The 27,466-nt window shown below is 38.3% G+C and overlaps 1 protein-coding gene across 1 annotated transcript in view; it reads right to left on the bottom strand.

Moving 5' to 3' along the window:
• Window positions 1–17,125: 17,125 nt before the first annotated feature.
• The window catches only part of LOC111160535 (chromosome unknown C15orf41 homolog), a 236,973-nt gene continuing 226,632 nt past the window's right edge, over window positions 17,126–27,466 (bottom strand). The window contains exon 11 of the mRNA XM_022523724.1: window positions 17,126–17,270. Within this exon, the coding sequence (XP_022379432.1) occupies window positions 17,126–17,270 (145 nt within the window). The remainder of the gene's footprint in view (window positions 17,271–27,466) is intronic.

The raw sequence follows: 27,466 nt of genomic DNA, 5'->3' as shown, positions 1-27,466 counted from the left end.
ATGTTGCCAGAGAAAGACTAAAAACAGTGTGTAAGATGGCAAGAAAAATATGCTCCTTGGTTTCTTCGTTGCCATAAAAGCCATTGGGAAGAGCTTAAAGAGATACACCTTCCCCGAATGGTGAGGTTAGATTTGGTATTCTGTGACTGTAGGGAAGACTTTTGCCATGATAGAATGGAGACCAGGATCGTCGTTTTCAATGAGGTGTAGCCTTCTGGTCTACGGTCACGGTCAGCACAGTAAGTGAGGTTGTGGAATGGTCATCCCTTTAAATTCAGTGCTGCTCTTGGAACCAGATCAGTAATTCAGCAATGTGGTTTCTTTCTTTTAGACTAAGATATGGAACCTCTTTAACCTTGAGGATGACGATTCTGTCAACCATGTGTGCTTGATTTTTGTACACCCACACAAGATTTGGTAGTACACAACAAAATTACAAAATATAGCCAGTTTCTTATTCTAGGAAATGTCTATCAATTTAATGATTAAAACCTGTTTCATGTTGGTGTCTTTGTGAACAGAATCTTCAAGATGATGCGGGCCATTCTATGGATTATTCCATTATTTCAGTGACATTGAACATGTCCCTTTCAACTGTCAAGCTGTGTCACCTCAAACCCAAGACAATGAGTAAATTACACTGGCTCAGTCAGTGATTAAATCAGCAAAAATGGTTGCATGACTGAACCAAGTCATTTGACACATTTGACATAACTGAAACATTGAAGGAAATCGAAAGAAAGAAAATGGTATTGTCCTAGGAGACCTGAGAGTGTCTCTGAGCGTGTTTCCTTTTCTATAAAATGGGTACATTAATATTTTGCCCAGACAGGTTGTAATAAAGGTTAGAAATAATGCATATGAAGTATCTAACATGTAGCAGATAGTTAGTAAGTGGTTGCTATAATTTATTATTATTATATTAAAATTTCAAGTTACTTTGAAGAAATTAAGCAATTACTGGTCTATGCAGATTTTTTTTAAAAAAGCTCTATCTATTACTGTTTTATTTAACCAACTTAATTACAATGGAGAGAGGTAGTTTAGAGCTGGATTAATCCAAGTTGTTAAACAGCTTGATTCGAAAGCCAGTCCTGTCTTTTAGTTTATTATTTATCTGCCCTTACTTTTTATAACCTTTCAGTTTCATCTGTTTATGAAATATTTTTTAGTAAGTAGCTGATCTAACTGGTGTTCTGCTAATAGTAAAAACTAAGTAGGAGAATAATAATGATTGTTTGAGGAAGGAGGAGGCTGTTGTTTCCAGTTCAACACTACAATGGATTGCAAATAAAATAAAGGCAGTATTCTCGTACCGCAGAATCCCCTATACATTAATGCTGGCAGTGTAAAGATTGTAAGCAAAAAGGCAATAAATATGTCAAAAGAAACTTTAGAAATGATTTTTTTGCAAGCTAAGAAATTGCCAAATAACTTGGAGACCATATATGTACTAATGCATTTGTCTTTCTGACCTTCTGATCTTGATTAGTTTTTCAATGCCATTGGCATCTTTGAGGTTACAATTTGGAGGAGATTCGGGATTGCAGTTGTGCTGTCAAAGGGTCATTCTTTCTGGTAATAAGGTAGCTAGTGGTTCCTGGGAGAGAGGAGAAAACAATCAGGTCTTGAAAGCTGAATCACATTGAAGTCAAGAGGAGGTTGGCAGAAATCCAGCTCCTTTTTCTCAAAGCGTTTGTCATGACTGCCGTGAAGAAGACTACAGTGGGGTTTGCACCTATGGCCGTAAAGTGGGACCCAAATAACAAAGAAACACAGCCACTGAAACTGCAGACTGGGATATATTTGGGGACTATCTTTGGGAGCACTTGGTTTTCTCATGTGCCACACTGTGAAGTCGCATGTTAAAGGATGTAGGTCCCCTTAAAAAGAAGCACACTGCTTATTTTGTAGCGGATTCTTATCAAATGACTATGCTTCAAAACATTTCTTAATTTCAATGTGAAGTGAAGTCATTTGAGTTTGAAGCATATGCCTTTGCTAAATTGTTGCCAAAAAAAAAAAAAAGGCAACTTAATTTTTGCATTCACTGCTTATAAAACTGTTGATTCGAGATGTGATGGAAAGTTTAAGTCCTGAGAGTAAAGCTGATTTCTTTTGGTCTGGAGTGACCTTCACTAATTATCATTAGTGAGTTTTCACTTCATAAGGCCAACAGTAAACTTGAATAATTGTTACATTTTGTCCAAACGAAGGTGGCGGCTAGCCTGTGAGTTGTATCTATACTATAAACCTAAATAAAAATCTTAATAACTTCATGGCAACTCATTTAAAAGGAGAGGATATATGTTTGTGTGTATCACATGATGTTAAAGTATCTGCAAAATATTATTTGGGGAGAGCCCATCTCTACCCATGTACAGTTCTCAAGTTCACAGACTATACATGCACTAAATTTTCATCTACACACACTATCTAAACTAAGCTTTGGGCTTTATGGGAGAGTTTCCTCATTGGTTTTTCCCATCCTGGAGATGAAGTTTGTTTTCTTAGCATTTTATTATTTTTCTTAATGGCCAATATGTCAACATGGAAAGAAACTGAAACAGTATGAAAGGATATACCATGAAGGTAAAGACTTTAAAGACTTCTTTCCATTTCCAACCCCCAGTGACATTTTCTCTTCCTGACAGTTATTGTTAGCATTTTTAATAGCCATAAATGTATTCTCTGCATATTGAGTGTGTATCGGAGTATATATTTCTCTACCTCTGCCACTCGCTGTCTTATTAACAAAAAGTTTCCTAACAGGAAACAGAGGGCAACACAAATTTGGAAAATTAGAGGAGAGTTTCTCCAAATATATGGGTTACAATATAGCGGGGTCACAAAGAGTTAGCTCGGCAATGCAGGGCAGAAGCAGTGGAGCTATTCTATCCTCTAGGCTCAAAGAAAGGAGGAAAATGAGTGGTTACTTGAACTTAGAAGGAAGCCCTGCTCTAGGGGAGGAGGAGTGATGCAGCTCGTCCAAGGCAGGAAAGGGATTAACACACAGACCTCACCCTCCTTTCCTCGGATCCCATGCTGAGGGTCCCCACTGGCCAAACACAACCAGCAGCTGGAGGATCTAGGAACCCATGATGCAATCCATAGAGGCTGGTCTCCAAGGACAAGGGATGGAACAGAGAGAAGTGGAGGGTGGCTCAGGGTGGGCAACTGGAATCAATCTGCCAGACATGCCTGTGCCCCGCGCTTTTTACAGTTAACAATATATGTTGGAGATCAGTCCAGGTATCAGTACCTGGAGGTCTCCCCTATTCTTCTGAAGGAGGTAATCATTGCATGGATAAAATGTAATTTATTTAATTGGTCTTCTATTGTTAAACATTTAGGTTGATACCCTGTCTTTTGTGAATACAAACACTGCAACAAATATGCTTGTACATATGTCTTCATGTACATGTGTGCTATATCTGTTGTATAAATTCCTAAAATGGAATTGCTTCCTCATTAATTTACGGTGTTCAAAATAGATTTTTGGTGCTTATTTCTCCAAAGGGCAAAAAAATGAAATTATTGTCATATGTGGGCATAAAGTTGTCAAAAGTGTGTTTTGAGTCTTTACTGCCCCAAACCTAAATTCCTTATTGCCTAAAAATCCAAATTCTTTTTGATTTGTAGAATTGTAGATAGTGTAGAAGTTAAGAACATGTACTCAGGAGCTAGTGAGCCTGTGTTGGAATTCTGGCTATGATGCATGACCTTGGACAAGTTTTACAACCTCTGATTGATCATGCCTTCTACTCTTAGAATAGGAGTAAGGATCCTAAGTTCTCTTAGGATCTACACCTAGATTTTCACATATAATCATTCAGTGACTGCCCCATGGACTTTATCAAGCTCTAACATGTCTTTTCCTTTCCTTTTCAAGATTTTACTTATTTGACACAGAGAGACACATAGAGAGGGAACACAAGCAGGAGAAGTGGGAGGCGGAGAAGCAGGCTTCCCTCTGAGCAGGGAGCCGATGCGGGGCTCGATCCCAGGAGCCCGGGATCATGACCCAAGCCAAAGGCAGATGCTCAACAACTGAGCCACCCAGGTGCCCCCTAACATGTCTTTCTTACAAAGGCATGATGACCACATTGCAAAGAAGTGTTCCTGGTTCAGATGACTTGTGATATGGGCCAGAGAAGTGATCATGGTTTACTTTTTCTTGACCATACTGAATATTGTGTGCATCTCATTTGCTATGGTTCTCTATTTTTTTTTAAGTTTTTTTTTTTTAATTTATTTGACAGAGAGAGATCACAAGTAGGCAGAGAGGCGGGCAGAGAGAGAGAGAGAGAAGCAGGCTCCCTGCTGAGCAGAGAGCCCAGCTCGGGGCTCAATCCCAGGACCCTGAGATCATGACCTGAGCTGAAGGCAGAGGTTTAACCCACTGAGTCACCCAGGTGCCCCACTATGGTTCTCTATTATTAATAACTGACACTGAACATGTGAGAGCTCAAAGTTGACTAAAGTACTTCACAACGGGGACTTCATTGCCTGCATAAGGTGGTGGTAGTGGTGGAGTGTTGGGAAAAGAAGGAACGGTAGAGGCTGGCATGAGTGTCCTCATTTACTCTGAACTTCTCATCAAATTAAATAAGTTTGACTAAGGAGCTAGAAAATGGTTAGTAACAATTGTGATGAATTCAACCCTCCACAGAATTGCTATTTTGACTTTCCAGATGGACTCATCAACTGAAACAATAATTCTGTTGTAGAAGCAACATAACAAGAATATCAGAAATGTAAAAGAAGAAAAACTAAAAATATGTCTTCACCTTAAAAAATAATCTATTTTTATTTTTTATTTTTTGTATTATTTTCCCATTCCTATCCATAGGTTCATATCCTTTGTAATAGATAAAATCTTATTGAAAGTAACACTTTCATCATGATTTGCATTTCTCATAATTTTATTCTCTAATTAAAGACAACTTGGCCTTTCAAGGTTTAAAAAAATGATTTTTCCTCCCTGAGAAGGGTATAAGTAGATTAATTTATATGATTATTGGATTTTGAGGCACTAGGTACTAAGTTAATTATTTTGTGCAGTTGGATAGTTATATAATAACATAGTTATCTTTGATTTCATTGTATTAGCCCAGAAAGATCAATAACTGAAGATGCTTCTTTGTCCCAAGCCTCAGTCGTGAAGATTACAGGCCCAGGAGGTAGAGGACAGGCCAGCCTGGAAGAAAGAGGCCAGCTTGGAGTCTCAAAACTGACCTCTTTAACAATGAAAGTCAAATATTGCACAGATCGAGAAAGTAATTTTCTAAATGCCTTCATCTCCTTGTTTAACATATTCTAACCGAGCTTGGAAGACTCCCTTCTAAGATGTATGCTGCTTGCATAGCCCTAGCCTATGGAAGGGTAGAAGATGTGACTTCTGTTCTAAGGAACTAGGTAAGTAAAAAGGATGAGGAAGAGACTGCGAACCTCACATACCTGAGTCATTGTTCTCTCCTCTCCGTACCTGGTACCCATCCCAATTCTAACCCAGAGGAAAACTGCAGTGAGAGGAATGTTGAAGTCAAGACTCTGGGGCGTATGGGTTAAGATGTTAACATTCCCTAAGAGTCATTCTGGCTTACTTCTCTGGGAAGAATTTTTAGTTAGGAATATTCTTTTGGGGGCTTAGTCAGGTAAACGATCAACTAACAGATCACTAACAGGGGTGTCTGGGTGGTTCAGTGGGTTAAGCCTCTGCCTTCAGCTCAGGTCATGATCTCAGGGTACTGGGATCTAGCCCTGGAGCAGTTTCTCTGCTCAGCGGGGAGCCTGCATTCTCTTCCCCCTCTGCCTGCCTCTCTGCCTACTTGTGATCTCTCTGTCAAATATATAAAATATTAAAAAAAAAAAAAAGAAGTCACTAATAGGTCAGAACCCTAACTGGCTAGTGCTAGACAAATGCCCTTTCAAAATTCATATTTCACTCTTATCGGTTTTAATGTAGTAGTTGGTAGAGGAAAATAATTTACTATGACAAATATGTAAATTCCCTGGTGCTGCCTTTTTTTTTTTTAAGTTTTATTTATTTAAGTAATCTCTATACCCAACATGGGGCTTGAACTCATGATCCCAAGATCAAGAGTCATGTATTCTTCCGATTGAGCCAGCCAGGCGCTCCTGGTGCTACTTTCTTTAAAAACAGAATTAATTTTTTTTCTTTCTTTATAAAATGCTATGAGATAATTTTTTACAATGGCATAGAGAGGTTTTCAACATTTTAATTTTTATCACATCATTTCTAGTCTTTCCCTCAACCTTCACTGGTCGTTATCATTCTTACAATTTTTCACGGCTATTTTTGACCATTTGCTCTTTGAATTTTTGGCCTATTTGAGGGACAGCAAACATTTTCATCATATAGAGGTTGCCTGTCCATAACCATGGAATAGCCCTTCCTCTATTTAGATCTTCCTATACATCTTCACCTAGATCTTGTCATTTTCTCTGTAGGAAATTGCATATTTGAATAATTTATTTGCAGTGTACTTATGTTGCTAGAAAATTTATAATATTTCTCATTTTTAAAAATCAACATGGTTGGGGTATGATTTTCAGACAATAAAATGCATCTATCTTACATGTATAGTTTGAAGACTTTTGGCAAATGTTTATATCCATGTAATTACTACTCCAAGCAAGAAACAGACCGATTTGATTCCTCCAGGTCCATTTGTGATCAAAACTAACACCAAATCAAAGCCAGAGGCAAACACTGGTCTTCTTGTCACTTCAGATTTGTTTGTTTGCTCTAGATTTTCATAAAAATGGAATCATATTATATGCACTCTTTTCTTTCCAGCTTCGTTGCTTAGTAAAATACTTTTCAATTTACCCATGCTATTGGGTATATGGGTAGCTTCCTTTTTATTGCTGAGTAGTATTCATTGTAAAGATATACCATTATTTTGTTTATCCATTTAACTGTTGATGGAAATTTGAGTGTTTCCAGTTTGGGGCTGTTCAGGATAAAGTTGCTATAAGCACTTGCCTACAGGACTTTTTGTGGACATCTGGCCCTAATTTTAAGTTCAGAGCAGGAGCATATAAACAATCATTAATGTGAAACAGACCTCAGCTCTGTTAATCATAACATCATAATATGCTTTGGTATAATTTTTTATTGTTTATTTTGCCCCAGTTTTATTGAGCTTTTTGGATCTCTGAGTTTACAGTTTTCAAGAAAATTGGAAAATTTTCTGCCAAGTATTTCTTCTGCCTCTCTTGGTTTCTCCTCTTCAAGATCTCCAACTACCCGTATGTTAGACCTCTAAATTGTCCCCCAGGTTATTGGAACTCTGGTTTTCTCACCACCTTTACTCTATACTTTAATTTGGATAATTTATATCTTATTTTTCAAGCATACTGATGTTTTCTTTTAGACTGTGTAATCTGCTGTTAAGCTCATCCAGTGAATTTTTTGCTTCAGTTAATTTTTCAGCTCTAGAACTTTTTATTGACTCATTTAACAGGAGAAGATCAAATATAGTTTTGTATGTATGGGGAATCCACACGGACATGAACTTCCAATGACTGTCAGGCAACAGGAGGTACGAAAGTGATATTTTCTTTTAGACTGTGATTATCTTAACAGTGTCTTTTCAAGAACAGGAGTTTCTAATTTCTATGAAATTCGATTTTTCAACTTTTTTTTACAGACCATGATTTTGGGGTCATATGTACAGAAATTATTGCCCAATGCAAGGTTACTTTTCTCAAGAAATTGTATGGTTTTAGGTTTTACATGTAGGTTTCTGGTCCATCTTGAGTTAACTTTTTAATGTGATGCAAGGCATGGATTGGATTTCATTTTTTGAATATGGGTATAAATTGACCCACCATCATTTGTTGAAAAGATTATCTTCTCTCCCATGAACTGCCTGTGCACCTTTGTTAAAAATGTGTACTACTTCTGATCTCTATGCTGTCCATTGATTTGTCTATTTTGATGGCAATACCACATTTTCTTGAGTACTACAACTTTCTAAGTCTTGAAATCAGACAGTGTTAGTTCTTCAGCTTTGTTTCTCTTTTTCAAAGCTGTTTTAACTAGGTCTTCCTTTTAATATTTGTTAGTGGGAACAGAGCAGTGCTTAGTCTAGAGCTAATGATTCCCCACTAAAAACAAAAGATCCTTCCCCAAAATATCTGTGAAACACATCATTAATTTTGCATTTCCAGTCTGGCTGCTGGATATAGAAACTATTTCTAGCCCTGTATGAGCAGCTGGTACCATTTCCTGTAATGATTTTTGGATGATCCTTTTCCTATAGCCTCACCTAGTTTCCTCACACAATGCATTGATTAGTATTTTGCCAAAATCCCAGAGGCACCCTCTGTTCGTCTCCAGAGTTCTCTCTAAAAACCACTCTCACTTCTGTGAGGCTTGGTCCTATGAACTCTAGCTTTCTCAGTCCCCTCATACTGTCATCTCCACCTCCTCAGTGCAGGGAGTCTGCTGGGCTCTACCTTGAGTTCCACCTCCCTGTATGATGGCTTGGAAACTCTCTCAAGGCAATAAGCTGGATCAGTATTAAGATTCATATCATTTGTTTTCCATTTCTCAGAGGCCACTGACTTTCATCACCTGATCAACAGTGACTTGAAAACCATTACTTGTTTGCTTATGTGATTCAGTTAGGAAGGTAAACCCAGTCCCTGGTATTTTACCTTGCATGGAAACAGAAATCTTCCTACTCTGTTTCTTTATGTTTCTTTTTATCTTTTTTTCTACCCTTTTATTGGGTTGATTGAGCTTTTTTTTTTTTTTTTGAGATTTTATTTATTTATTTATTTATTTGACAGAGATTGAGAACACGAGAAGGGGAAGTGTCTGAGGGAGAAGACAACTCCCCACTGAGCAGGGAGCCAGATGCAGGGCTGGATCCTGGGACTCCGGGATCATGACCTGAGCCAAAGGCAGTCACCCAACCAACTGAACCACCCAGGCTCCCCTGGTTGATTGAGTTTTTATTCAGTTTCTTCCCTCTACTAATTTGGAATAATAAACTTATTTTTAGTTTTTTGGTATTTACCTTCAAAATTTTAACACGAATTGAAGAGTTCTAAGATTAATCATCTTTACCTTCATCTGAGACAAAGATTTAATAAAATTTTAATACCTCCCATTTTGCTGGTTATTATTGTATATTTTAGTTATACCTTTTTATTGTTATCCCATAAGTCATCACTGTTACTATCATTGTATCTGGTTGACACTCCTTTAGAATTGCCCACATATTTCTTTGCTTGCCATTTCTACTTGCACCCCACTCATTCCTTCTATGTTCAATTTCCAGTGGGTTGTGCTAATAATAAATTCTATTTTATGTTTGCTAAAATTTTTTAATTTTACCTTTATTGAATAGTTATTATCCAGGTATATTTATGGTAATTTATCCTGCTTGGGTTTCATTGTGATTCCTGAATTTGATTCTTCAATTCTGGGATAGTCTCTTGATACTATAATTTTAAGTACTGTTCCTGTCATATATTCTGTATTTGTTCCATTTGGCACGTTTCAGAACTTTTCATTTTGTGTTCCATATCTCTTAATATTTTTTATATTTTCTAACACTACATCTCTCTTTCCTTTGAATAATTCTTTAAGTTCTATTTTCTTTCTCTTCACATCTGCCTGGTATTTCTTGGAAGTTCCTTAAATCATTTTTTATTCCTCCTTTTACATTTTAAAGCAATCTGAAGTACTTATTTTAAAGTATTTGTGTGATCATTTCCTGAAATTCTTGAGATCTGTTTCTGCTGTCTGTTTGGCTGCTGACTCCATCAAACAGTCATGGCACATTGCTTCCTTTTGTGTTTTGTAATTCTGGATTGTCATCTCATGATGGCTAGGCCTTCTTTGTGGAAACTACATCAGGAATTGAGGGTGTGTTTGTCCAGAACGTTCTGCATTTTCTTCCTTCAACTGGCCCAGTACTATCACTTACACAGAATAACTTTTTATAACATATTCTTGATAAGATGCCTAGATCATGCATTATAAATGATGTGTAATTAGTATGCGCATGCGTGTGTGTGTGTGCGCATGCGCGCGTGTGTGTGTCTAGTAAATATAAGTAAAACCTTGGCAAGGATAAGATTATAGACTACAAGTTCTCAAGGAAAATCTTTTTTACCTTTCCATCAACTACTTCGCTTAGTCTATTTGTGGCCAGTACCATACTATTTTAGTTACTGTCAATTTATATTTTAATAGTATCTACAATTAAGAAATATTGTATCATTATTATTATCACATATTCCATACTTGTTTGAAAAAATAAGATTCCTTAACATCTCACTGCCAACAGACATATTTTTTAGGTTTCATCTCCTCCTGCCCTGCCCCCCCCAACAAATTACCGAGCCCTTCAGAATTTGAAGATTTATCAAGATTAGGGTCAGCTCACAGCTACCACTTGAATATTTATTTTTCTCTATTTTTGGCCCTTTGGAGATCTCTTACTTGAGAGTTCAGTCATTATTTGAAAAGATGCATGTAATTTTTTTAAATGGGAAGATATGTTAATTAGCTAATGCTCTGCAACAAACAAATTTCAGTGGCATTCAACAATAGGCTTTCGTTCTGCCTCACGTAGCTGTAGGACGGTTGGACCTGCTCTGCTCTATGTGTCTCTCAGATCATGTACTCATGGCTCTGGCAACATGTAAGAACTTTTATTATATTAATTTCACCAGTTAATGTGGTATGTATGCCATTTGTTCAATTTTTAAAAGATCTATTTATTTTAGAAAGAAAGCACATGTCGTGGGAGGCCAGTGGGAAAGGGAGAGAAAGAAACCTCAAGCAGACTCCCCACTGAGCACAGAGCCCAACTTGGGGATGGATCCCAGGACTCTGAGATCATGATCTGAGCCAAAATCAAGAGCCAGCCGCTTAGAAGACTGAGCCATGCAAGCACTGCCCATTTATTCAATTCTTGATATTTTTTCCAAAAATTGCCTTTTGGAGGTCATGTATCTTTTTAGTAAAAAAATAGGGAAAAAATTAACATTGTTATCACATTAATAAAATATATATCATTAGAATTTCCATAGAAAAATATTAGTATGAATAACTGCATGGAGTTTACTATCATTAAAATGTAAGCATGGCTCTCAGACTTTGAGGTGCACCAGAATAACCAGAGAAGATTTTTAATTACAGAGATTTCTAGGCCTCATTGCAGACCTATTGAATCAGAATCCTCAGAGATGAGGTGCTAGAAGCTGTATTTTTAAGAAGCCTTCCAAGAGGATTCTTCTTAGAGGTGAAAGTTTAAGAACTATTAAAGCAGATTGATCTTGGCCAACATTTGCGTTAGCATAAGTCTTTGATGTCTCTAATCTTCCTATTTTATACTCATTTTACTTTAAGCAGTGTTTTCTCCCAAGATTTATCAGGAAGATTACTAAATAATAAGCCTTTAAGAGAGTACTTACGATATTAGATTTAAGACAAAAATAATACAACTTATTTCTAGTTGATGACTTGTAAAATACCTCAGAAAATGGAGTTCAGATACTAGCTAGGCCCTCAGGGCATCTGGATACATTTGATGTAATCATTATTCAGTATCTTGGGTTGATCTGGTTGGTAACTAACCACTTCTTCTAATACAATTCTTGAATTTCACTCTGGCCGATCCTGCCTTGTGTCCAACTATAAAAAGTCTGGTTAATGTGCTAATAATACCAGCGAGCTCTTTCTGTCTTTTCCTGACAAATTGCTTAGCACAATAAAAGCAGTTCCTTTTAGACTGGCAGCAAGAAATAGTGCTTTCTGTTCCTCACTCCGATGGTTCATTTGGCTTATTATTTTAAATTGGGCATAATAAGCTTCCCAGGATGATTTTCCTTCAGCATTGACTGGTCTCTGCATTGGCTGATTACACAAATTGACCGTATTTCCACTTGTTTCTGGTTCTTGGGGCTAGAAACTTGATTCAGGATCCCATGATGGAAAAGAATATTGCAAGACTCTGGTTTAAAAGAGACTTTCTTTGCTTGATCACTAGCTTTAGAGAGAGGTAAACAAAGTTGCTGGAAATTCTTTTCTTATGTTTTCCTCAATGTTTATCATTCCTTTTATTAAATATTTTGATGATCAATAGTTTTGTGCCCACTGAATTCCTAACCTTTTTCTCTGCTTACTGGATTGTAAAATTCACCAATATATATTTTTTATTATTGTTATTTTTTAAGCAGATGTGTTTGAAGCAGGTAAATTTCCTTTTGCAAATCTTGGCTGACATATACCATTTAGCCTGCGATTTTGACACTGATTCTACACCGTTGTCTATATTGTTAATGGCTTTGAAGTTATTTGAAATTTCTTTAGCTTCTGAGAATCAACATTAGTCTTTGCTGCACTAAACTCAGGACATTTTGGTTGTTTACCTTGCTCATTCCTGTGTGTATGTTTAACTGTGTGGATCTCGGTTAAAAAACTAAGGCTTCAGCTGAGGGGAGGTTAGGGAGATGTATTTTCCTTTTCTCTGTCCCTTTCCTAAAAAGATCGTTCCAATTAAGTATGACAGAAAACAATGTGTAGATACAGCACATATTTTATTGCCACAAATAATATATTTGTCCTAATAGAAATAGCAGTTTCCAATTATGTAAGCAGCAGGCTTCCCTAGAATGTTTTCTGATGCAGCTTCCACGGTGTTTATGACACTTCATTGTACTGTTCTTGACTCATGGGAGATAACTTCTACTAAGAAGAGCCATCTCAGTGGTGGATCTCAAGTTATTTAGTCATGCAGATACCAGCAATTATTTTTATACCCAGCTATTTATAACTCTGGTTATTGATAACTTCTACAATATACCATTCATTCCTGAGTACCATCTTTCAACTCTTAGAATGGTGCCCCTTTAGAAATTTTGGGTTTTTTTGGTATTTATTAGATAATTTCACATAAAATGACTTATTTCAATTACTCCAACATTCTTTCATGGGAGAACATAATGGGAGTCACTTATGATTTTAGAACAGACTCTTGCCTCCCCAGGTAGCCAGTAACCGTCCTTGGGGTCAGAGAAAAAGGCATAAAGAGGCAAAATGTCTGGATTCATCTTGAAAACTGGCTTTTATGTATGAAGAGCTCATTATCTGATTATTCATTACCAAGTCCTGAAGTTATCAGGTAATGGTTAGGGGAAAAGTGGTTACTTAGAATTATCTATTACTGAGCTAACCAATTATACAATTAATCCCCATCCAACCATCCTTTCTGGCTTAGCAGAACATTTATATGGGCCCTGTGTGTCAACACCCTGGTCAGTTTCTAACTATCAAATATAAAAAGCCAACATAATGATGCAATAGAACACAAATACATTGCAAAGAAAAATTACGTATCTTTCAAAGATGGAGAACTGAATGAAATCAATGAAAGTAATATTGGTGAACTGCATAAAACACGTTTTAAGCCACTATCAACATCCAAGGATTTGGTAGAGTACACTTAGCAATAAGAGAAGAGAAATTAAGGAGGAAGAGGATACTAAATAGAGAATATGGATATCCAAAGCTTAAAGAGAGACCTTTGGAAAAACCACATTGAAAGAAATTTCAGGTATTTTCCAAGTGATAGTATTGTGCTTCTGTAGTGAATGTGAAATGATGGGTGTGTCATGCTGTCCCACACTATTATTGGGAAAATTACAGCCACCACCAAAAAAATAGTACTTGACTCATTCCTCTTGATTGTAGGAAGTACTGCATTGAATTATAAAGTATATTTTGTTTTTTATAAAAGGAAATACAGGGGCGCCTGGGTGGCTCAGTGGGTTGTGGCCTCTGCCTTCGCTCAGGTCATGATTTCAGGGTCCTGGGATCGAGCCCCGCGTCGGGCTCTCTGCTCGACAGGGAGCCTGCTCCCTCCTCTCTCTGCCTGCCTCTCTGCCTACTTGTGATCTCTCTCTGTCAAATAAATAAATAAAATCTTAAAAAAAAAAAAGGAAATACATTTTCTTTCCTAATTTTTACTTTCATTTTTAAGAGTTCTAAGCAAATCTTTTGGAACTGTTTACTATCAAATTATGGTTCAATTTCCATTGGGTTATCTGGAAAGTGCCTTTGGCTGGCCTCAGTTAGCCCCCAGAAGATGATGACTTCCTGCACAATGAGCCATCTACTTCCTCTTCTCCTTCAACATTTGTCTATCTTCTGCTCCTTCCTTCTACATCCTTGCTTTCTCTACCTCTGTACTTGTTCTACTTAAATTTTCTTTCCTTCTTATCCATTATCTCTTCTCTTTTGGAGAGGCTCCAGCTCCTAGAAAACCCAGTGGGTAAGTGTGTGGTGTCAGTCCCCTGAAATACTTGTTTACCTGTCAACTTCTTTGCAATTTTACTTTGTTAGAAAACCTAGAAAAATGCATTTATACATGTACTTCTCCTGCCTTATTTCTGCCAACTTCAGGTGAATAATCATAGCCTGTACAGGCTGCTTAATTTTTAATTAACCTTCTTGTGGAAGAGAAAAATTGCCCCAACAACAATCAGCTGGCTTCCCCTGGAGGAGAAGTGGGGTGACAAGTTACTGGAGTAAGAGAAGGGGTTCTACTGTTTAAGAAGATAAGTACCTGGTCCCTTTTGAGAATTCATGTAGAATTTTACACGTGGCAAATAATAAATATTTGGAAATCAGCTGGAGGGGCCAGTGCCAGGACTCAGTGTTTGACTGTGGTGTCACTTCACCTCTAGAGCCAAGGCCTAGGCAAGCTTGCGGCACAGTGTTCACACTTACTGATTTTGTTACTCGGCTCTCAGGTTATTTACTACATGGATCAGTGTTTCTCAACTATACTTTACAGAACCAGGGGAGAGCTTTCAAACCTGATGTGCAGGCCCTACCTGGAACCAAACCTTTGGGATGGGGACCAGCATTAGTACTTATAATGTTCACTTCATAAGTACTTATAAAGCTACACACTGATTCCAGTGTGTAGCCAAACTCAAGAATCATTGTCTTACATGTGGTCACCTTTGTGTACTTTCCTCAAGGTGGATTCTTCATGGTTTGGAGGTCTCACATTGTCCTTTTACTTTTCTACAGCATACATGAATGCAAGTTATTCAGTTTGGATGGGGAGACCTAAAACTGTCCCGGAAGTACCTCCAGAGTGTTGGGTTTGGGTGAAGGCTTTTGCACATACACAATTCTCAGGCAGACCTGCCACAACTCTCTTCCCCTTTAGGACACTTGATAACATTTTAACTCGGACGGCAGCTCCTTCAAAGGGCTGGGAGATTGAAGGAGTCCTCGCTTACGGGGCTGTCCTCTTTCTCCTGGCATCTGCCTCATGGTTGTTGTCAGGCTCACTTCTTGAGGGGTCGGGATGCAACACCTCTCTGGTCTTTTCCCCCAGCCCTCAGTCTTTGGAGGAGAGGCAGCACGAAACATTCTAGAAGCACTACTGCCACAGCCCCCCACCTCCTGCCCCATCCATGGTAAAATAGGAGCCTAGAAAACAAATTAAATAGACAAAACTCCTGCCCTGGCAGAAAGCCTACATTTTACACTGTGCACATTGCAAAAAACCTTGGCTGGGATGTAATGTAAACATTGACTTACAAGCTTTGGTGTGTTCCATGTTTGTGTTGTGCAAGTAGCTTGTTGAAACTGAAGGGGAAAGAGATTTATCATCTTACTTCTATGAGTCAGGCAACGTTCTGTGGAGGGAGGAGATTTTAGGAGCTCTTTAAGTTGGGGGAGAAAGTGGGTATTTGGTCTTAGTAATCAGAGAAATGAAACAAGGGTGTGCCATTTGGAGAAAAGAGATTAATCTACCCAGGAAAGCCAACTTATTGTATTAAGTACTAGTGTCAAGGTGTGACTAAGTTTTCTGCCCCTAAGTTTTCAGTAAGAGACAGCTGCAAACTCTTCTATGTATATTTATTTAAAATAGTATTTGGTATCATGATAAACATAGCTACCATTTGTTGTGTGCTTGGCACTAGAAAAATGCTTTATTCCTCAAGACAATTCCCCGTGATAGGGATGTTGTCACACCCACTTTACAGATGAGGCATTGATAAATTGCGCAACTCACCCAAGGTCACACAAAACTTCAGCTGAGACCATCTGGCTCTGGATCCCATGGGCCTTCAAGTGACTTTCGGGGGATGCCTGGGTGGCTCAGTCAGTTAAGCATTTGCATTTGACTCAGGTCATGATCACAGGGTCCTGGGATCCAGTCCAATGTCAGGCTCCCTGCAGGGCCAGGAGCCTGCTTTTCCCTCTCCTTCCTGCTCATATTCTCTCTCGCCATCTCTGTCTTCCTCTAATAAATAAAATCTTAAAAAAAAAGGGACTTTGTTCTGTGTTATTCCATTTGGTCTAACTGCTGAAATTGCTATTTTACATTCTCACAACTGAGAAAATCTTGTAGATTGATTCATTTAATTCTATTGGGTTCATTTGAGATTAATGATAATTATTAGTGCCGTCCAGTGATGTTTATTTTACGGATCTAATAAATGGAAAATTTCTGGCAGGACATTCAAATATCAGTTAATTGATTTATTCGCAAGTATTTATTTTCCTGAAGTGGAAATTACATTTAGTTATTTAATAACTATTCTTTCTTTGATAAAAATGGGAGAAGAAACATAATTCCAATTTTTTAAAATTTCTATAATTGCTGAATCAATCTCATTTGGAAATTGAAAGGGAGGACATTTTATGAATAAAAGAGTAGAATATAATAGCTTGAAGAATTTTAGGAGAGGGTATATAAATTACAGACCCTTTCCTAAAAGGCATCTTACAACATGAAGTGAGTGAAGGTAAACTTTCCTAGAATTGGTTCAATAGGTTCCTCAAAATTTGTTGTATATTACACTTACAATTGAGGGCAATATCCTAGAAATCCAGAATTTAAAGATCTATAGTACCTGGCCCCAAATAGGCATCCAATAAATATTTGGTGAATAGGTATTACAGAATGAATTCAAACTGCTGGAGACAAGACAGAGGAAACAGTTTCAAACTTATGGACTTTGGAACATTTTTTATTTCCCATTTTCTATTTTCCCTAAAGTGTGTACTGCTAACATCACCCATAAATATTAAACGAATTGGTCAGGTTCACCTACATGACATTTCAGATGACAAATTATCTTGAAAGAAGACAGTAACCACATTTCTTCTGACTTCCACAAGCCAGGTGCTCAACTTATGTTCTAAGGTTCCATTTCCAGCATTGGTATTGATCTTTTCCTGGAAATCCCTCCTTTTTAAAAACAAACAAACCAAAAGCTTGAATCTCATTCTTTAGTTGTCTAAAATACATCATCCATGTTCAATCTCATTAAAGAGAAGTCATAAACTTAGGAAATTTTACCAAGTCACCTACGATAAGCTCCTTTTGTTTTTAATCATGTCCTTTTTAGGAAAAATAAGTAATGCTACCCAAATCCTGTCTCTCCTGTCATTTCTAGGTCATCGTGAGGTGGTGGAGAGCCTCTGGAGGCTGGAGGCTCACTCCCCCGAGGCTCACACTGCTAATGTGAAAATACACAGAGATGCCCACCAGCGCCCAGCCTCTCCTCACCCCCACATTTTCGCTCTTCCGTAACAGGTTTTAAATCCATGTTATTCTTCCTGCTCTTTCCACTCAATCCAAGAGTAGAGATTGGCCCAAGAGGAGACAAAACAAACATAACAAGCCAAAACCCAAGTTGGCCGCCAGGCATCCCTGTCAGGATCTCTAAACGAGTGGATAACAACCAGGGAAACCAGAGGTGACAATTTTGTGTTTGGGTTTCTGCCCTGTCATGGTGCAAATACTATTTGCCTGGCAAGTGGTTGGTGAATTTCAGGTGCACATTATTGTCAATAACAGCCTCATGACTTTCTGGTTTTAACCCAGTTTCTTGCTGAATCAGAAGCCAAACCCAAGAAGGGGAGCAAGGACTTTGTCTCAAAAGGGGATCCTAGGTTGAACAGCTGCATTTCCATGCCTGGAACGAAGACCACTCAGAGCCTGTCTCCACCTGAGCTTTCGGTTGGGGCAAAGAGTGCCCCGGAGTTCTAATTTTCAGTCTGTATTTCAAAGGTAATGTCTAGAAATCAATTTTCTGCTTGTCCTCTTGTTTAGTCAAGGGGAGAAATTTGCTACTTATGAAGGCTTGAGGGCCTGACACCACTTCAAGAGAGCTCTCCAGGATCACAGGTTAAGGTATCTTCTGCGTCAGCTTGCCTTCCCCACACCGCAGAAAGCCTCAACCTTGACCTAGAGGGAATTTCCTTTCTAGAGGAGAGCAAGGAAATTCCGTTTCCATGTTAACAGAGGGAGGTCTCCCCCTGTCACTGTCTGCCGCTGTTAGCTCTGTGGGCTCTGGGAGCCCAATTATGTGCGGAGGCATTAAAAAGGGAGCTGGTGTTCAGACTGGCGTGCGGAAGACACGGACACAGATCCTGTCAACAAATAATGGAATGTGCTGGTGTGTTGGCATACAATTCTGTGGTTTGCAAGATTACCTTTCAAAGTGGACTTTCTTCTGTACAGCTGGAAAGGAGTGGAGGCCCCCATTTCTCTACCTTTCCTGCTTGGATGGCCTGGATGCCATCGACACAGGCAACAGAGAAAATAACAGCAGGGTTCACTGTTCATGCAAGTGTAATAATAGTCTTTAACAGAAGAAGAGTAATTACCTTTGTCTAGTTTTCCCTGCTGTAAAACGTAATAAAATAGAGGGCCAGCGTCTACTGTGATGTGTGCCATGCCGCTCTTCTGAAATGCACGCCAATGACTCCAAAACACCCTTTGATCACAAGCTAAATTCACAGCTTAATTTTGAAAACTCCATTACTGTTGGGTAGATTCCCCGAATGCACCCGATAGCTCTCAGGCCAGCCCTATTAGACGAGAAATCTCCAAGCCCTCGGAGATTTACGGCCGAGAGATCATCGAGCAGGGGTGGGTGCCGTCCCCTCCCCCACCCATTCTCTGGCATCACGATGACAGGAGGTATCTGCGTAGCAGAAGGAAGAGCTCCAGAGGGGTGGCTTCATTTGGAAATAGAAGCCCCCCGTGAGCAGCCGGAAGCAGTGGTGCTGAAAAGCAGTCGCTGGTGTCAAGAACTTTCTTAGCTAAGCAGTGCAGCTGGTGGCAATAAATAGCATTCTAATAAAGGAGGATGTCCAGTCCGTGACATAAGTGAACACTGTTTCAACGACCAAACATAATTTATGAGACTGCATATGTCTGAAATGGGTTCTCCCCCTATACATTTATAAATAAAAATGCAAAGATTTCAATAGGAAGAAAAGATCTGCATTTTAAATCCAAGGAAAATGGGAAGATCAATGAGAAGTGCACTTTTTTTTTTTTTTAAGTACACCATGATACATAACATTTTACACGATGCTTCGGGTGTCACACTGTACAATTACTTTCGTTTCTAAAAAAGATGGATGCTGTTCTCTAGGACAGCGAATGCCGGATTTATGACATGAGGTACCCTCATGCCCCACCTCTCCCAGAAGCTGCAAAAAGGCAAATGCTTACACTGAGTACCTTGGACCTCCCTTTTGAGAGATAGGAGCGCATGTTCTTACAGAAGCCGTTAATGAAACCCAGTCAATGTCACCTAATCCTTAAAATGGTTCGGAAGGAACTATTGAAAATGATGAACCAGAAAAGCCACGTGTACTATTAGCAAGGCTTAAACACCGGGGCTCATCTGACCTCTTAACTCATTGACTCTGCATGAGTAAATAAGTTATTAGTTTTGACATAACCAGTGGTTTATTTTACCATCTACTGCTGTTCTTTGTTACATGTTCTATTCATACCACATGTTATTGCTCTTTATAATTACTGTGGAACATGGCAATTGCACAGACTGTATCATATCCCACTGGGATAAACATTGTGGATGAGGGACCAGAAGAACTTGCCTTTGACTTAAAGTTTATTCCTACTGCTTTCTTTACACGAGAAAGATTTTTCACTGACACCATTCACAAAACTAACTCTGTGTTTTAATGACTATGGAGCCCCTTTGAATAGCACTTTATCCAGGAGCTCCAAATGCCAATTTGTTTTCTACTGCGAGGTGTGTGTTCAAGCTTATGAAATGAATAGCTGGTTAATCTTTGAAGCTATTATACTCAAGATAAAAATCTACTGAACCTGAAAGCGAAATACAGCATTCACACTGCTATACTTTGAAATTCACTTTTTCCTACTGTGCCGATATAAGTGCTTGTTAATATCATATTTTGCTTTAAAGAGGGAGGGCATGGGAACCTCAGGTGTCAATGAGCATTTTGCTGACTCTGGAACTCATTACTTAGGGATAGAGAAGCCGAATTTCTAATCTCTTTGGGATGAAAATATTAAAAATTAGTAGCTACAGCCTAAAGGCAGGGTGCTAAGTGGGTGTTATTTTTATGTATTTTAATTGTTAAGTTTGAAACCCAGCCTATGGGCAGACAAATTTCAAAGCACGATTATCGTATAGTCAGGAAGGATGAGAAAATAATGTGAAAACTTCGGCAAGTTCTACTTGGTAGAGAAAAACCCTTTAGGTAATCAAAAGGTACAGAGCTCCTAGCAGGAGTTTGCTTCATGTGTCCCCTAAACTGTTCAGAACCAGATGGCTTCAGAGAAATTATATATGAAACTGATAAAGATTTGAATCCAGTGGTTTCTGGGGAATTCTAGGCAGATGCCATCAGGATGTGCATAAAAAGTTAAACAGCAGTAATGAATTCCCTTAAATGTCTCTTAAAACGCATATGGACTTGGAAAGTCCATATTTTGATTTTGTGTGTGCAGCTGATAGCTGTAAGTCAAAACAGGGGAATGGAGTTACTTAAGATTTTAAATCACTTGCACACATACTCTTTTTCTAAGTCAGCAATAGAGAAAATATGGGAGTTTATCTTGCTTTTCAAGAAAGCATAGATGGGCATATGGTGAACATTAGTTGTCTGAAAAAAAAATCAGTTTTGGTCAGGACTGAATATTGCCTCTTTTATTCTGAAATCACCAGCTCACGACTGAACTGACTGCCCATGATGCACGACATTAAAGGAAGTTGTGACAAAAATTTTCTCAGGTACAGCTTCCCCATATTAGGGGCTGTTAACACATCTTTGTGGTTGATTGCAGATGGGACTTGGTCCCTTGTAACTGCATTAGGGGAGTTAGGAGGGAATACCACTCTTATCCTCATAGAGAATCCCACCATGAGAACTTTTAGAATCATCTGAAGTTCCTTTTGAAAATAGAACTTAGTGACAATTTTCTCAACCTGTCAGTTTACCACCATAATCTTCAGTTTTCTCACTTTTAACAGAGAAATGTGGGTCTTTCTACTGCTAATGGAATTCTTGTGGTGTGTAGGACAGAACAATGAGACATTCTGAAGAACATATACATGTCATGGCAATGAACTTCAAGTCTGGATTGTTAAACCCAACCTCTCTCTTGAGTCTGGAGTCATGTTTTTATCTGTCTACTGGCTCTCAGCTTGACCTGTATTCAACACTGACCCTCTCTGAGAGGAGAAACTTCTTTCTGTTCTTCATGCCAGGGAAAGCTGAATTCTCACCATTTTATTATTTTCACCCTTTGGACATTGTGGGTCTTGGACCGAGACTCTTTCTCTCTTTGCTCTGGCCATTAAGAAACTCCAAGCCAAATCTGCCTCATATCAAGTCATATAAATCATATAGTATGTACTTAAAGAAGTGCTCCTGAAGGGGAGCCCTCCTACACTGTTGGTGGAAAACCAAGCTGGTGCAGCCACTCTGGAAAACAGTGTGCAGGTTCCTCAAAAGGTTGAAAATAGGGGTGCCTGTGTGGCTCAGTGGGTTAAGCCTCTGCCTTTGGCTGAGGTCATGATCTCAGGGTCCTGGGATCAAGCCCCATGTCTGGCTCTCTGCTCACCCGCCCCCTACCCCTACCTGCCTCTCTGCCTACTTGTGATCTTTGTCAAATAAATAAATAAAATCTTAAAAAAAAAAGTTGAAAATAGAACTATCTTTTGATTCAGCATTTACATGGTATTTATCCCGAAGATACAAATGTAGTGATCTGAAGGGGCATGTTCATCCCAACATTGATAGCAGCAATGTCCACAATAGCCAAACTATGGAAAGAGCCTATATGTCCATCAACATGAATGGATAAAGAAGATGTGGTGTGGATGGAATATTATACAGCCATCAAAAATTGAAATCTTGCCATTTGCAACAACATGGATGGAACTAGAGGGTATTATGCTAAGCAAAATGAGTCAATCAGAGAAAGACAATATTCATCTGATCCCATTCATGTGGAATTTGAGAAACAAGACAGAGAATCATAGGGAAAGAAAGGAAAAAAATGAAACAAGAAAAAATCGGAGAAGGAGACAAACCAGAAGAGACACTTAATCTCAGGAAACAAACAGGGTTGCTGGAGGGGAGGTGGGTGGAAGGGATAGGGGGGGCTGAGTGATGGACATTGGAGAGGATATGTGCTATGGTGAGTGCTGTGAAATGTATAAGACTGATAAATCACAGACCTGTGCCCCTGAAACAAATATATGTTAATAAAAAAGAACTTAAAAAATTTTTTAAAAAGTGTTCTTTTTCATCTCAACTTCAACTTATTTCTGCTCATCTCCATTTCCATTTTTAACCTGTTGTAACATCTCTATCCCCTGTAAAACACTCCTAAATCCATTTATATAAAAAGGAGGGGCATGAATAAATAAGTTAAATTTTAAATATCCTCTTCTTCCCCATAGCCTCTTCTACACCTAATGCTGTCAAGTAGTGAGTGAGTTTTCCCTCTCCCCCCCCCCCAGCCACTATTTCTATTCGCTCTCTCTGTTAATCACCTCTGGAAGCCACTCTACCCTTTTCTCATTTGACTGCCATTGCTTTAGTTTAGGTAAGCCACCTTGGTCTCCTCCCAAGGATACAGTTAATTAATTTCCTGCTTATGAATACAAACATTATTATTACTTCTTTACTCGAAATCTGTTAACCAGCTTTGTATTTCCCACAGGTGAACATCTAAAAAATTTTTTTAAGACTTTATTTGTCAGAGACAGTGAAAGAGGGAACACAGCAAGGGGAGTGGGAGAGGGAGAAGCGGGGTTCCCACCAAGCAGGGAACCCGATGCTGGGCTCGATCCCAGGACCACAGGATCCTGACTGGAGCTGAATGCTTAACTACTGAACCACCCAGGTACCACAAATATCTAAATTTCTACCACGGAGATCAAGGCAGTCTTTCATCATCTGGCATCAGATTTTCTTCAAAGCTTTTCATGTCTTCCTCATTCACCCTGTGCAGCTAATGAACCAATCACCCCAAACGGCTAATAATGCCTGAATGTGCTATATATATATATATTCTCCACACTTCTGTGGCTTTGGATATGCTATTCCCTTTGCCTAGACAATTTCAATCTCTGCCCCCTAACCCCTTTCTCCATCCTTCTAGAAAAAAGCTGCTGCTTCTAGAGGCCCAATCTCATATTCACCATCTTTCAGCAGAGCTAGTCAGTAAGTACTCAGTCTCTTCTCCTTGCCACCTTTGAATCAATCTCGATCTGCACATTCCACAGCATATTTTGAGCATTTGTTTACTTGCATCTTCTCTTTAGGAAACCCAAACTCTTCAACAATAGGGTCTTCTTACCATCCTTTGTAACCCTAGTGTCCCACACAAGGCTTGGAAATATGGTTGTTGTAGATGTATGGTTAAAGTTACAGTGAAGTCATGGTGGAGTAGTGTGGGCCCACAGTCCAGTAGGATTTAGAAGACAATGGCTGTGAAGACAGACAAATAGGGAGAGCACCATGTAATGACAGAGGCAGAGATTTGGAGCCGCAAGACAAGGAAAGCCAAAGATCGCCATAAAGCACCAGAAGCTAGGAAGAGTTCCCCTTTAGGTTGCAGAGGGAATGTGACTCTGCAAACACTTTAATCTCAGACTTCTAGTCTCTAGAACTGCAGAGGCCATACATCTTTGTTGTTTCACGTCCCTCGGTTTAGGATACCTTTTGTTATAGCAGCTTACAAAACAAATACACCCTCTGTGCCCATTTTAAATGTGGGCATTAATTTTACATACTTCTTTTCATTTTGATAATGATATATAACTCCCCTCGATGTATGTCAACCTCCATAAGGTGTCTAAACAATATTTCTCTCAAAGGTTTCAAATACCTCAAATGAAAAATGTCACTATTGATCAGAACTATAAGAACTTAAAAGATGGACCTAGCAGAACAATATTAAAGGGAGTCCCCTTCCTGTCTTGTGCTAGAGCCTTAAAGCATCTGTGACCAGTGTTCATATAGTTTTTCTAAAAATAATTTCTGAGGGAGTATCATTTACATCCAAAAATGAATCCATTTAAGTGGAAAATTTAATTAATTCTGGCCAACGGACACTGCATGTAATCACCGGCATAATTTAAAGAAAGAACACTTTCATTGCCCCAAAAGGTTTCCTTGTGCCCCTTCCCAGACTCAACCTCCCTTCCCCCAGGAAATTATTGATCTCCTGTTGCCAAAGATTCATCGTTTCTAGAGTTTCCTGTGAATGGACTCATACTGTTTTATGTCTGACTTCTTTCACTAAGTACTACAGTTTTAAGAGTTATCCAAGATGCTGTATGTATCAATAGTGCCTTCTTTTTCTATTGCTGAGTAGTATTCCATTACATGGATATGTAACTATTTATTTATCCATTCACCTGTTGATGGACATTTGGATTGTTCCCAGATTTTGGCTATTATGAATAGAGTTCCTATAACTATTCATGTACAAGTCTTCGTGTTGACATAAGTTTTCATTTCTCTTAGATAAATATACAAGGGCAGAATTGCTGGGTCATAGGGTAAGTGTATGTTTAACATTTTAAGAAATTATGAACTGTGTCAAAGTGTGCCTTGATATTGCCAGTCTTTCATATTTTGATTGTTCTAATGGATGTGCTTATTTTGCGGTTTTATTTTGCATTTTCCTGATGACTAATGATATTATCTCTTCCTGTGCTTATTGACCATTTGCATATCATCTTTTGTGAAGTTTCTGTTCAAATCTTTTGCTCAGTTTTAAAAATAAGTTCATCTTATTGAGTTAGAAGAGATTTTTATATATCCTTGGTACACGCCTTTATCAGATATCTGTTCTGCAAATATTTTCCACCATCTGTGGCTTGCCTTTTCATTTCGTTAGTGGTGTCTTTCAATGAGCAGTGGTTTTTAATTTTGATCAAGTCCAACTTGTCATTTCTCTTTTCGTAAGTCACACTTTGTGTCTGAAGTAACCTTTGACAAAGTCAATTTTTTCTATTAGATAAAATTTTATATTATTTTTTATGATTAGATTTCTGATTCATTCTGGGTAAATTTTTGCATATGCTGTGAGGCGGGGGTCTGAATTCATTTCCTCCTCCTTATAAATATATATTTGTTCCAGCACCATTCTTTTGAAATAACTGTTTCTCCAATGAATGATCTCAGTATCTTTGTCAAAAATCAACTGACATATATGTGCAGGTCTATTTCTGGACTCTCTAATCTGTTCCATTAATCTATATGTCTCTTTTTCACATTCTCTAGATTACTGGAGCGCTACAAGAAGTCTGAAATCAGTTCTATTAGTTCTTCAATTTAGTTTTTCGAAATTGTCTTGGCTATTCTATGTCCTTTGCTTTTCTGTGTAAGTTTCAGAGTCAACACATCAATATAAAAGAAAACAAAACAAAACAAAAAAAACCACTGCTGGTATTTTGCTTAAGGTTATAGTGAACCTCTAGATCAATTTGGTGAGAACTGAGATTTTAACAATAGTAGGTCTTCTGATCCATGAACCTGATACACCATTTATGTCAGCCTTCTTTATTTCTCCCTGTAGTAACTCACACATTTTAAAACAGTTTAACGTTTATTTCTAAAAGAGGAACCATAATTCTTTCCTTGTGACTTGGGTCTTTTCATACTCGAAGCAGGACAACATATGGGTCATTGAAAACCAAAGCAGAAGAAAAATAGAACTATTTTGATATTGGGCATAAATAATCTATTCTCCCTTCTTCCATGTAATGGTCATGTTGATAGAGAAAAGTGCAGATGAAGATCATCTGAAGAGATTTCATTTTCCTTTACAGTTTGGAAAAAAAAAATAACAATAATCACATAGGCCCTAGGCTTCTAGATTTTAACATTATAGATGTGAATGTAATTGATGTGAAGACACATAACTTTCATTTGAAGCCTATATGGCATGGACATCTTTTCAAATGGCCTAGTTGGAAGAGAATTGCCCCTTTTCAGAACACTTTCACTTTCCTTCTTTGACTGTCACGAACCGAAGCTACAGGACTATGTACTGGTTATAGACTGAGGTTATGTACAAGTGGTAGATCATAGGAAATTAGTAGACAGAGTGTGTAAGAATAGACTGCAGATTATAGACGGAGAGTTCACAGGCAGGCTGGCTGTAGGCTGTAGATCTACCTTTTGTCTGGCTTAATTTGGATTTGTTTCGATTTTATGAACTTGTGAATGTCAGGGAAAGGGGTAGTCTCTAATCCCTTATCTGTATGTTTGAAATACAAAAAGTTCTGAAAACCTACTATGTTTAAAAATAGCATTGGATAGCAAACCTGATCAGACCTAAACTCATTTAGTACCCAAACCTGACCTAAACAGACATGAGGCTATTTTTGGTCTTTTCTATAATTTCGTGTGAATATTCAAATAATTCACTGCAGAAATGTTTATGCATTTGATTATGGCATGCTGTTGCACACCCTACATAATCTATGGTATGTACATTACATTCTCTTTCTAAAATCTGAAAAATTCTCAATTCTGAAATACATCTGAGCCCAAAGATTTTATACAAGCAATTTGGACTTGTGTATCTGATTTCTTCTCTATCCTGATGGTACGTAGACAAACTGTGTTGAATTTGCAGAATCTTTTTTTTTTTATGACACTTATCTGTGAGCAGCTATAATATAGAATTCTATCTATATAGATAGAATTCTATATAGAATTCTATAATATAGAATTCTTTCCTTTTCGGAAGCCCAGAATACAGTCTGTCTTTCTAATAGCAGTTGGCTCTTTTTGGGGGAATGGCTTCCTTCTTCTTGGGAGCTAACCCTCATATCTCAAGATTAGAAGCTGAAGGAGACAGAGACTCCTGCCCCAATGCCATCAAGCACTGGTCGTAACTGACCATACCTGGCTGGCTATTCAGATGCCCAGTCCCCTAACTCTTGGAGGATGTTGGGATAAATAACACAATGACTGATTAAAGACTGTACATCATCCATCTCAGGAGCATCTACTAAGTCCTCTGGACTTCATATTTTCAACCTGTCCTTAACTCTTGGGAGCTGTGAATGTGACCTCATGTGGAAATAGGGTCTTTGCAGATATAAGGTAACATCAGAT

This window comes from Enhydra lutris, unplaced genomic scaffold (assembly GCF_002288905.1).
Source record: "Enhydra lutris kenyoni isolate GAN:26980312 unplaced genomic scaffold, ASM228890v2 scaffoldscaffold4, whole genome shotgun sequence".
NCBI lineage: Eukaryota > Metazoa > Chordata > Mammalia > Carnivora > Mustelidae > Enhydra > Enhydra lutris.
Note: the sequence above shows the minus strand (reverse complement) of the source record. Positions and strands in the feature narration are given on the sequence as shown.